General features: G+C 42.5%; 1 protein-coding gene across 1 annotated transcript in view; it reads right to left on the bottom strand.

Moving 5' to 3' along the window:
• Window positions 1-1,721, bottom strand: part of LOC308102108 (solute carrier family 15 member 2-like) — a gene marked incomplete at both ends in the record, with an annotated part of 2,130 nt that extends 409 nt beyond the window's left edge. The window contains one exon of the mRNA XM_080451712.1: window positions 1-1,721. This exon is cut by the window's left edge and continues 409 nt beyond it. Coding sequence (XP_080307838.1) covers window positions 1-1,721 — 1,721 coding nt within the window.
• Window positions 1,722-10,978: the final 9,257 nt, after the last annotated feature.

Here is a 10,978-nt window from a genome sequence, read left to right as displayed (position 1 = left end):
TGAACATTGCTGGCCTTCACATCCTCCATCCTGTGTGCCTCAAGCTTACCTGATTTCTCCAACAGGAGCACAGTGTAGGTGGCTCCAAAGTCTAGCTGGCCGAGGTCAAGAGAGGAGCAACTCTTTGATTCCATGTGACATTTAACGTCTGGATACCGTTTCCTAGTCACGGTCTTGTAAGGAGACGGATCATAGTTGGCTGGCACCTGGAAGTCCTTCTCTTCTCTAACAGTTAGGGTCACTGCCTCAGACTGTGTGTTGATGAACCTCAAAAGAGGGTCCCCACTTGCACTTTTCTCTGTATGGTCTTTCACAAGTTCACACAAGACTCCAGTGGCTCCACGATACAAGATGAGAGTGTGGGCTTCCTGCGCTGTGAAGGTCTGAGTGCACTCAGATGTTCCATTGAGGCCATTTAAAGTGACCTCCATTTTCAGTTCCTTAATGGCTTCCCCTAAAGGAAGCCTTACATATTCAGGAGGGTCCTGAAGGTATCCGATTGGCAGTTTAAACAGGTCATTTCCTGGGATCTTTAGAGTGACATCATTCTCTGCCAGGTTAAATACCTGCAGGAGACATGCCCCTGGAGGTGCAGGCTCCACCATTGTTTTCACAACGTTCACCTCCACCATCATGGCTACTCCGAAGGCCAACGCTGCAAAGATCATACCAACTGCCATCTTCCTTAGGGGTGTGACCTTGATTTTGCAGAAGCCAATGAGGGGGTATATGATGAAGTCAAACATGGGCACCATCAGAAGAATGAGCAGAGGATTGATCATTTGCATTTGGTCAGGTTTCAGGTTGAAATGGTCTCCAAAAGCCATGTTCATCCTGGTGGCTTGGAGTGTCCAACGTGAACCTTGCTGATCAAAGAGAGCCCAGAACATGGGAAAAGGGATGAAGAGGACAAGAACGTTCAGAATCATCTTTATCTCTGTGATCAGACGGCTCGAGTACTTTTCCTCAGCCCAGTCCAGCCAGTGTTCCCTTTGTGGGTCTTTCTTTGACCTCTTCCAGCGGTTGCTGATGGCAAACTGAATGCACTTGCAGACATCCAGCACGACATTTCCCTGAGGAGGATCCTTTTTGTACATCCCACTGCCAGCAATGAACACACCTAAAGCCACGATCATTAGAGCTGCAGGAATTCCAAATGCCAGAGCGTAGCAGTCACCTCCGAAGCATGTCACATCAGCTCTCAGTATTGGTGTAATGACAGTTGATAAAAGAGTGCCAGCATTGACCGCCATGTAGAACATAGAGAAAAACCTAGCCCTTTCAATCACATTTTCCTCATCAAACTGGTCTCCTCCAAATGCTGCCACACATGGTTTGATCCCACCCGTGCCCAAACCAATGAGAATGAGACCTAAAATGGACAGCGCAACGTGCGTTGTCCCGTCCCCCACTGTGGGAATGGCCCCAACAGACTTGAACAAATGGCCGATGACATAGACTATGGATAGGTAAATGATAGTCTTGAACTTGCCAAGCCAGGAGTCGGCAATGATAGCCCCCAGTACAGGTGTGAAGTAACAGAGGCTGGAGAAGCCATGGTAGACAGCCGTGGAGAGGTTCTGGTTCCATTTCAGGTAGCTCAGAAAGTAGAGCATCAGCACAGTTTTCATGCCATAGAAGGAGAAGCGTTCACAGAACTCATTCACCACTATGAACACGGTGCTGAGCGGGTAATTGGTCCCAAATAGTTTCTTCGCCATGACTACAGTCGTTAGGTTCTTACTGTCGCATCAATAAGTCTTGATCAAACATCCAAATCCGTCGTCTCAGAAAGAAGATATTCCAAATGTACTGTATATTTATAAACCAGCCTGGTCCATCTATGACGAAAGTACTACGACATCAATACTTTGACGTCAGTCATCTCCATATTTCAGTAAGATGTCAGTCTGAATTGAGTGCCATTGACCCTGACTCATTATAAAATTATAATAAAAATAATATCATAATATATGTGATATTCATTTTTAAATGGATATGACATATGAATGCCCGGAGCACTTCCAAAGTGGACAGAGTGCTCATTGTTGCTAGGTTCAATCGTTATCAGTATTAGTACAAATAGCCCAACCAAAATATTTAACAACAATAAAAATGAATGCCAGAAACCGAATCTGCAGTGTAAATGGCTTCTATTAGCCTACAATGGGTTTTCCTTTGAGGACATACTATACTTTTTTAGGTGGAATCAAAAACAAAAAGGAATACAAAATTAATTTTGGTTCTTGTTCTTGTTGATGGGTAACATTTTGTGTTTTGTCCTCTTTTTTTGTTGATAATCTAGTATGGTTTAATGTGAATATTTTTCACATGGTGAATTCATAATCTCACATACACCAACATGACAGAGATCCACACAAAAAAAACAAGAAGCCATTAATGTAATAATAGTCAGTGGTTATGTACTATAATGGCTGAAGCTGTGAACAGGATGGTGACATGGTCCATTAGTTAGAACAGCATCTTTTAAATGTTTTGGCATCCTTCACTTATTTTCTCACATGGAGCTTGGATCGGGCTTAAACCAGTGTTGCCAGCTTTTGCAGGAGAAACACGTGAAGTGACCAGGTCTATCATAACAAGCCCAAAACTGCGACTCTTAAAAAAAACTAGTTACAGAGGTAACTAGAAAAAAACTAGTTACAGAGGTAACTAGAAAAAGTGCTCCTCGGAGCACAGGTCTCCGCCAGGTCAGGTAGGTTATTGTGGCCTCCTGGTGGCGCTATAATAAGGCAATGTGAAAAGGGTGCCATTTCTTCTTAGGCCTTGCATGGCAAGCGGACACTGCATTCATGATTTGAGGCATTTTGTTCCACAAATGTGTTTAGCTAAATTAGACCTGCTGGTGGCGCTATAAAAGGCCAATGTGAAAGGGTGGCATTTCTTCCTCGGCCTAGTGGGAATGTGCGTTCAAAATTTCACAGAAATCGCACGTTGTGTTCATGATTTGAGGCATTTTGTTCAAACGGACCTATCCAGCAAACTTTGGAAGCCAATGTTGGCCAATTAGGATGGAATATGAAATATCGGACACTTCCATCTTGATCACATGACTATAGAGATACTGTGTACCGATTTGCGTGATTCTTGGACAGAATGTGAAGGAGTAATAGCAAAAAAAATGTTTTCCAAAACTCAGCCTCCTGGTGGCGCTCTAAAAGGCAGATGTGAAAAATGCATGGCAAAGGTTTTTCCTTTACCTCTAGGGAGAATGCTTGCAAAGTTTCACGCAGATCCGTGCAGTTATAGTTAAAAATGCAAATCGGCCTGTTATAGCGCCACCATGAGGCTGATTTGAACATTTTCAAGTGGCATTGCTTCCTCGGCCTAGTGGGAATGTGCGTGTGCAATTTTATGGAAATGGCAAGCTCATGATTTGAGGCAGTTTGTTCAAAACGGACCAATCCTGCAAACTTTGGAAGCCAACCTTAGCCAATGAGGATGGAATATGGGAAATCGGACAGATCCGGGTTGATCACATGACTATAGAGATACTGTGTACCGATTTGCATGACGTTTGGTTAAAAGCTGTAGGAGTAATGGGGAAAAAATGGTTTTGCACAAATCGGCCTCCTGGTGGCGCTATAACAGGCCCATGTGAAAAACGTGGGGCAGAGGTTCTGAATTGGCATCCAGGAGTGGGTGTGCACAGTTTCGCAGCGACTGGGCCAACGGTGCCGGAGATTAGCTGCTAACGGACGGACAGGACGGACGGACACACCGACGGACGGACGGACGGACGGACGGACAGGGGGTAAAACATACTCTCTCGCCATGCCTTTCGGCCTGGCGGAGACAATAACTGTGTTTTCATCAACCATGGGGCCTATTGGGCACCTCCAACATCTGGAGTTCTTTGAACGTGCATGGAGAAATGACATGGTCTAAAATTCTGTGCATTTGGTCTGAATTATGTTGAGCTCTTTAGCACAATTAGATCCAAAACATTTGCTGAGATGGGCTGAATCATTTGACATGACTAGAAGTTCGGCCCGCACATGCAGCAGCTGGTGCGGATCCTAGAGAACGAGAAGATGAACGTTCACAACATGGACACAATGACACACCACCACTCTTAACCCCAAACTGACTCCCACCGTATGAAGCCATTGGACGGCAGTGTGAAGGGATGTTTATGATGGTCTGCGCCGAAGGCAGGTAGTCTGCTGGCGCAGACCGGATGTCCCATCGCTCCTCACCTTGTCCCTTAAAGGAGTAGTTCACCCAAAAAATGTCGTATTTTCTATCAATTACACACCCCATGAAGCATTGAATTCATGGAGATTTTAGTTTTTTTGTCGCATTCCTAACTAAGCCAATAATTTGATGACTGACGGTCTCTCCGGTAGGAGATTTAAAGAGTCTCCTTTGAGTCTCCTACCAGATACATTAGCATCTTTCCGCCGGTAACCAAATTATTGGCTTAGGAATTTGACAAAAAACTAAATAATCTCCATGTAGTCAAGGCTTCATGGGGTGTGTAATTGATAGAAAACAAGCAATTATTTGGGTGAACTACTCCTTTAAGATGTAGGAAGGTGCATTGATCACTGATCAGAGACCATGCACACCCTGTCCCTCACCCATATTCTATACTTATAACATTCCACTTGTGAACTTGTAGTCATTGGTTGTGTCTCTCCCTAGCTTCCTGATGACAGAGGCCGTTGGTTTTGGAGTCGTGCCACGGTGCCCAAGCACCACTTCATCATAGTCCTGATTACATTCCCAGGGGAGACACAACACCCCTACAGGCCATCAACCTAATTAATGAGCTCTTTGAAGATACCGTACTGTACTGTACTGTACTGTAATCAAATGAGAGTAGTCTGGGTATTATTTAATTGCCGATGGACTAGGTCACACCGTCACAGCTGATCGTTACGCTCACATGCACACACGTGCAAATAAGTGCATACACTTGTACATTGTGTGTATATACGTGATTCAATACTATTCTAGTGCAGAATCCATAGCTCTGTAGTAGTCCATTTACACAGCTGTGGTCGAGGATGGCAAAACTTCAGCGAAAGTTCATTTGCATGAAGCAAAGAATAACGATACCTGGCTCCCTGTGGTGAGAAGGTATAAGTTACTGTTCAGCGATGCCTCGTCAACGCTGCTCCAACAGAGCCAGAGACAAAATCACATGTGGAAATGCCTCCCACACAGCAAGCTGTCTTGATTCATGCTACGTGATTCATGCTAGCTAAGGGCTGTCGAGAGTGGTGGATGGCTCCCTTGAAGAGTGGTGTAAAGCCCCTTAACATTGTTACTCAGGGTCTATAAGTCTCAGAGACTGCTTAAGAAGATTCCCCCAAGCGGTACCTTTTATGTTACTGTATGTACATTCCTGTGCTTGGTGCCAGGAACACAATGCCGAGGTAGCAAGAAATAATGATGTTACGAGACGCAAGACATGCCGTCTCGCAGTAGAATTATGTCCACACAAATACTTAATTTACACAAGAGTTAAAATCTCCCTCTCAGGAGTTAAATGCTGTTTTTGCTGTGTGCTTGCTGAGTTGTAGCTCATGCGAACGCCATCCATCCACCCACCCACCCCTCAATCCCTTAACACAATTGTATGGGGTAATATTTTTTACAAAATAATATTCCAGGAAAATAAAAAAAATACAGGGTTAGGGTCCCTGGCTCGAAAAGAAGGTCCCAGGTCTGAGCCTGAGCCCCAGTACAGTATCCTGTATCCTGTATATGTGTCAAAGTGTCCCTGAACAAGACACTTAACCCCCAACTGCTCCACCAAGCAATGCCCCCATAGCACCCAATATAGCTATATAATACATGTGCAAATGTACAGTGACAAAAAGTGGGGTCCATTTAGTTAGCTGAATTTTTGACAGCTCCTTAAAGTTGGGGTACCCACCATAACCTTGGTTAAAAAAAAATCAAAAAAGAAAATCAAAATTTAATTCTGTTTTAAGTAGCATGTGAGGGGTCAAACTAGGGTGTTTTTATTATTCTGAATCCATTGCAAGCATTTGTTTTGCACCAAAACCACTCCTTGGGCTAAAAACGGCCATAGCCATCCTTTTCCAGGTATACTTTTTGTGTAAAAAGCCCATTGAGATTGGGCCGTTTTTAGCCCAAGGAGTGGTTTTGGTGCAAAACAAATGCTTGCAATGGATTCAGAATCATAAAAACACCCTAGTTTGACACCTCACATGCTACTTAAAAAAGAATTAAATTTAGATTTTTTTGGGGGATTTTTTTTTAACCAAGGTTATGGTGGGTACCCCAACTTTAAGGAGCTGTCAAAAATTATCCTAGGGGGACTGCATTTCAGTCTTTGTGAGATGTGTTACTAGACACCTTTACAAACACATTGGTGAAGATTTCTTTTGGTAAGGAATTTATTCCAAGATTTTTTTAATATCCCCTGACTATTAGGAATGCGACAAAAACAAAAAAATATCCATGAATTCAAGTCTCCATGGGGTGACTAAGCGATACAAAATAAAACATTTTGGGGGTGAACTATCCCTTTAAGTTTCCCGAACGTTTTGTGAGGAGTTTAGAATGGTAAAAATGGAAGATGTTTTTTTTAATTCTCACTTATGTACGGTTCTTGTTATGTCTGATATCCTCTCACTGGCTGCCTTACTCCGTGTGACCGATCCAGTTGTCACCTCTGGCACTATCTTCCTCGAGTCCCCGTGATTTCAGCATCTCTCCCTGTAGACCAGGGTTCACACACCATACTCTGTGTAGCTGCCATTTGCTGCAGACGTTCTTCACACCATGGAAGTGTTCACAGTCTCACAGGTTCAGTGTTAAAACCTGTCAGCCTTGACTGACTGTCTCCCCTCAGTGAACTCGGGGTCACCACAGGGCTACTGGCATGTTCAAAGATGTGTGTGTGTGTGTGTGTGTGTGTGTGTGTGTGTGTGTGTGTGTGTGTGTGTGTGTGTGTGTGTGTGTGCGCGTGTGCGTGCGTGCGTGCGTGTATATATATGAGAGAGAGAGAGAGAGAGAGAGAGAGAGAGAGAGAGAGAGAGAGAGAGAGAGAAACCAGACCAACATTTGATTTGGAGAAACTGTATGGTTCAATCACAAATCACATTATTTCTATTATGCTTTGTTTAATAAAGCTCAGTGAGTTGTATCGTTGGGTACAGTACATCTACAATACTATCTACAAGCTTACAACATGTGCTCTCTGCGACTGTAAGCTTGTAGAGCGTGTGTTGTGGGCTCCTTTCACGCTGTTTCACAAATCACATATTAGATAAACACATTTTTCAGTCATGAGATTTTATTTTTTCAATCCAGGAACGCATCTCTGTCATTTTAGATTTCTTTGGCTATTCAAAAATAGCAGATATACAAGCTTATAGCGCGGCACCGAGTGCAAATCTTTGAACATATATATGTTTTAAAGCGAACATTTGTAACTCAAATATTTTCAAGATTTTTCTGAAATAACAGATCTACAAGCACTCGGTGCCACGCTATGAGCTTGCATATGTGCTATTTTTGAATACCCAAATAAATATATTTTATGGGTTAATCCATGTAATACATGTCACTTCCTTACCAATCGATGATGAAGACGCGTTGGCCATAAATCTTTAGGTTTGACATGATCAGTTGTGGCATATGGCCATAAAACATTTTTTACAAAGCATACCTGAGACTCCAACCAGACATTCACAGAGACAGTCAGTGAGGTCCTTTCTGTCTTGTGAAAACTGACCACAGTCAAACAAAGTGCTTATTCTTTGGTAGAGCGTTGATAACCTGCACATTTGTGGTGGGAATGGAGATTGTAAACCCTCTACCCTCTGTGGTCAATCAACCTTGAAATATCTCTGTCCTAACATCTACAGTTCACCGTTTTACAAGGCTGTATCATAAAAGTATTTCACCGAATGGATGTGTGAAATGCCACCCCACTTGAGTGTGATCTTATAACATTATATTTATGTTGCTGCACGTTAAATGGCAGTAAATCAATATCATTGGAACCCCCTTTAACATTAATGGCAACCCCTTATTGCAGTATTTCTATCGCCATCGGCGCAATTACATTTTGCTGTCGATAAATCAGAAGCTGCCATCTAAAGCTAATTCACCACTATTTAGAAAAAAGAAAGATGATAATGATTAGATTGTTATAACTGTCCGGTGACTGCCCATTATTCAGATGGCCCATTATTCCGACATCCCAATAGCAGTGGTGTAAAGTAACTAAGTACATTTACTCAAGTACTGTACTTGAGTACTGTAAAATTTTGAGGTACTTTTACTTTACTGGAGTATTTCCAATTGTTTATACTTTTACTTCTACTCCGCTACATCTCAGAAGCAAATATTGCACTTTTACTTGACTACAATTATTTGAAAACTTCAGTTACTACTAGTTACTTTGCGGACCAAACCGACCAATCCTGCAAACTTTGGAAGCCAACCTTAGCCAATTAGGATAGAATATGAAATATCGGACAGATCCGTCTTGATCACATGACTATAGAGATACTGTGCACCGATTTGCGTGATGTTTGGATAAAATCTGTAGGAATAATATCCAAAAATTGGTTTTGCACAAATCGGCCTCCTGGTGGCGCTATAACAGGCCCATGTGAAAAATTAGGGGCAGAGGTTCTGAATTGGCATCTAGGGACTGTGTGTGCACAGTTTCGCAGCCACCGGGCCAACGGTGCCGGAGATTAGCTGCTAACGGACGGACAGGACACACGGACGGACGGACGGACGGACGGACGTGAACACACCTTCATACTGACACACTTGATCTTCTTCATGCAACATTTCAGCCTCCTAGGGCAAAAACTGTTGAGGTAGAGGTTGCGATGTGAAGATTTGATCAACCGCTGGTGGCCAATTTGAAAATGGCTGCCACGCCCACCAGGATGTGAATTTTTGATGGCCCGATATCCAGACTTCTTCCCAATATACCAATCAACACATCTGCCAAATGTGGCGCTTTTATCGCAAAATGAACAAAGGGTTAGTTATGCCGCCCCACTATAATATCACATCCTTGTATCTCTGTTATGATATCTCGCACACTCCGACAGACATGGTGAGTCCAGACTCCATTCTGAATCAGTTCTACGTCATGCCAAACGCTTTGCTCTTTACCATTGCTCAGTCAATGAGAGGTTTCCCCAAGGGCTCGTCAACTCTGGCATGAAAGCTGTATCCGTTAGTCATCAAAAGGCAACACGTGTGACATGCACAACTAAATCCATTAGTGGTGAGTGAGGATCTGTAGCGGCTTCATCAGAAATTCTCTGTCTTCTTTGATCCGTACAAGCAAAGGGCTCAGTGCTCTTTCATGATGTCTTTGTCCTTGATGTGTGTGGTTTAGTACGATGCGTGTGGATTAAGAAACAACGTTTTCCTACATGCCCCTGATGCATGTTCAGTCCTAAATCCATTCTCTCTATTTGTCTTCCTAGAGGCACCAGGTGCTGCAACAGGCCTTGACATATGAGAACACTAGTTGGGAATCAGCAATTTATGTTGTCCTAAAGTGCAGATGCATCTCCACGCTTCCTCAAGCGTAGCGCAGGAAAGCACATTTATCCCCTCTTCTTGAGACTCTGCATATGCTTAGTCTGTTCCCTTTTGTTGTCTCTCCTCCCCTTTTGTGTACGGTTTTGGAAACCAAACACATGGGGGAAAAAACAGTATGAAAGTACAAGAAAAGCATCAAATAGTTGTACATTAAAAGTATTTATAGGGGGCCAAGCACGGGGGGCCAAGCACGTTTATTCTTCTTCCGCCGCTCCAGGCCTAACCGTGCAGTCGCTTTATACGAAATTCGGCAGTACGGTAGAGGGTTATGAAAAACTTCGGAGAAATTACATTCACAATCATTGACCAAAGGGTGGCGCTGTAGCACTCAATTGAAAAATGATACATTTGAATGCATGTGCACTTTTTAAAGACAAGATGAAATGGCGTTTTGACAGTTTTTCTTTTAATTCAATTCAATTTTGTGACGTATGTTCTAGTGAAACATGGGCATGGCACATGACAGAATGAAAAACGTTATGCTTCTCAACACATTTAATCAGGGCTGTTGTAGTTGAAAGGACGCCTGGGAAACAGAAGGTCACAGGTTCGAATACAGGCCACGGCTAAACCGACTGGCAAGGAATTGTGACGAAAAAACTATAGCCTAATTAGAATACTAGGATATGTCCATGTTGTGTAGATGAAGGCAAACTTTTGTCTTGATGACTGCAAGAGTTTGAAATCTCACATTATAAGCAACATAATGAAGACATTTTAATATCTACAATCCCTCAGAACCCTGCTCAGCTGTTTCCAATGCTCATTTGTTCATTGCATGGTCTTCTTTCTCTCAAGTTCAGTCTGTTATGTTTCTAGATGGCTTATTGTTAGATATGCACAATATTGTTTTTTTGAAACCGATACCGATTATTTGCTGGGTCATATCGGCCGATACCGATCCGATAACGATATATATTATATATTATATTTATATTGAGCTCATTGCTGATTTTTTTTTGTATTTGTTTTACTGGTGAAAGTTGATGGTAAACCCCCCTCTCCACTAGCCCTACTGTGATGAAAAATATGTATGGAATAAATACATTAATTATATATATTCTTCTAAGTAACAAACTTAACTATGACATCATTTTTGTATGATATAAGCCATCACAGAATTATTTGAATCTTTGTATAACACAAAACCATATGTTATGTGGCCTAAGATCATTGAATCTAGTTTGTTATTAGTGTTATTCATATTGTCTGTTGCCTAAATTAATTAGCCTCTGCTCTAAACAATAAAGCCCCCCTTAGCTCTCCCAATCACAACTCCCTGGAGCCACCACTGTGTGTGTGTGTGTGTGTGTGTGTGTGTGTGTGTGTGTGTGTGTGTGTGTGTGTGTGTGTGTGTGTGTGTGTGATATACAAACTAATCTTACCATAAATACAA

Source organism: Gymnoscopelus braueri, assembly GCF_963280865.1.
Source record: "Gymnoscopelus braueri genome assembly, chromosome: 15".
Taxonomy (NCBI): domain Eukaryota; kingdom Metazoa; phylum Chordata; class Actinopteri; order Myctophiformes; family Myctophidae; genus Gymnoscopelus; species Gymnoscopelus braueri.
The sequence above is the reverse complement of the archived record's forward strand: the minus strand, read 5'-3'. Positions and strand labels throughout refer to the sequence as shown.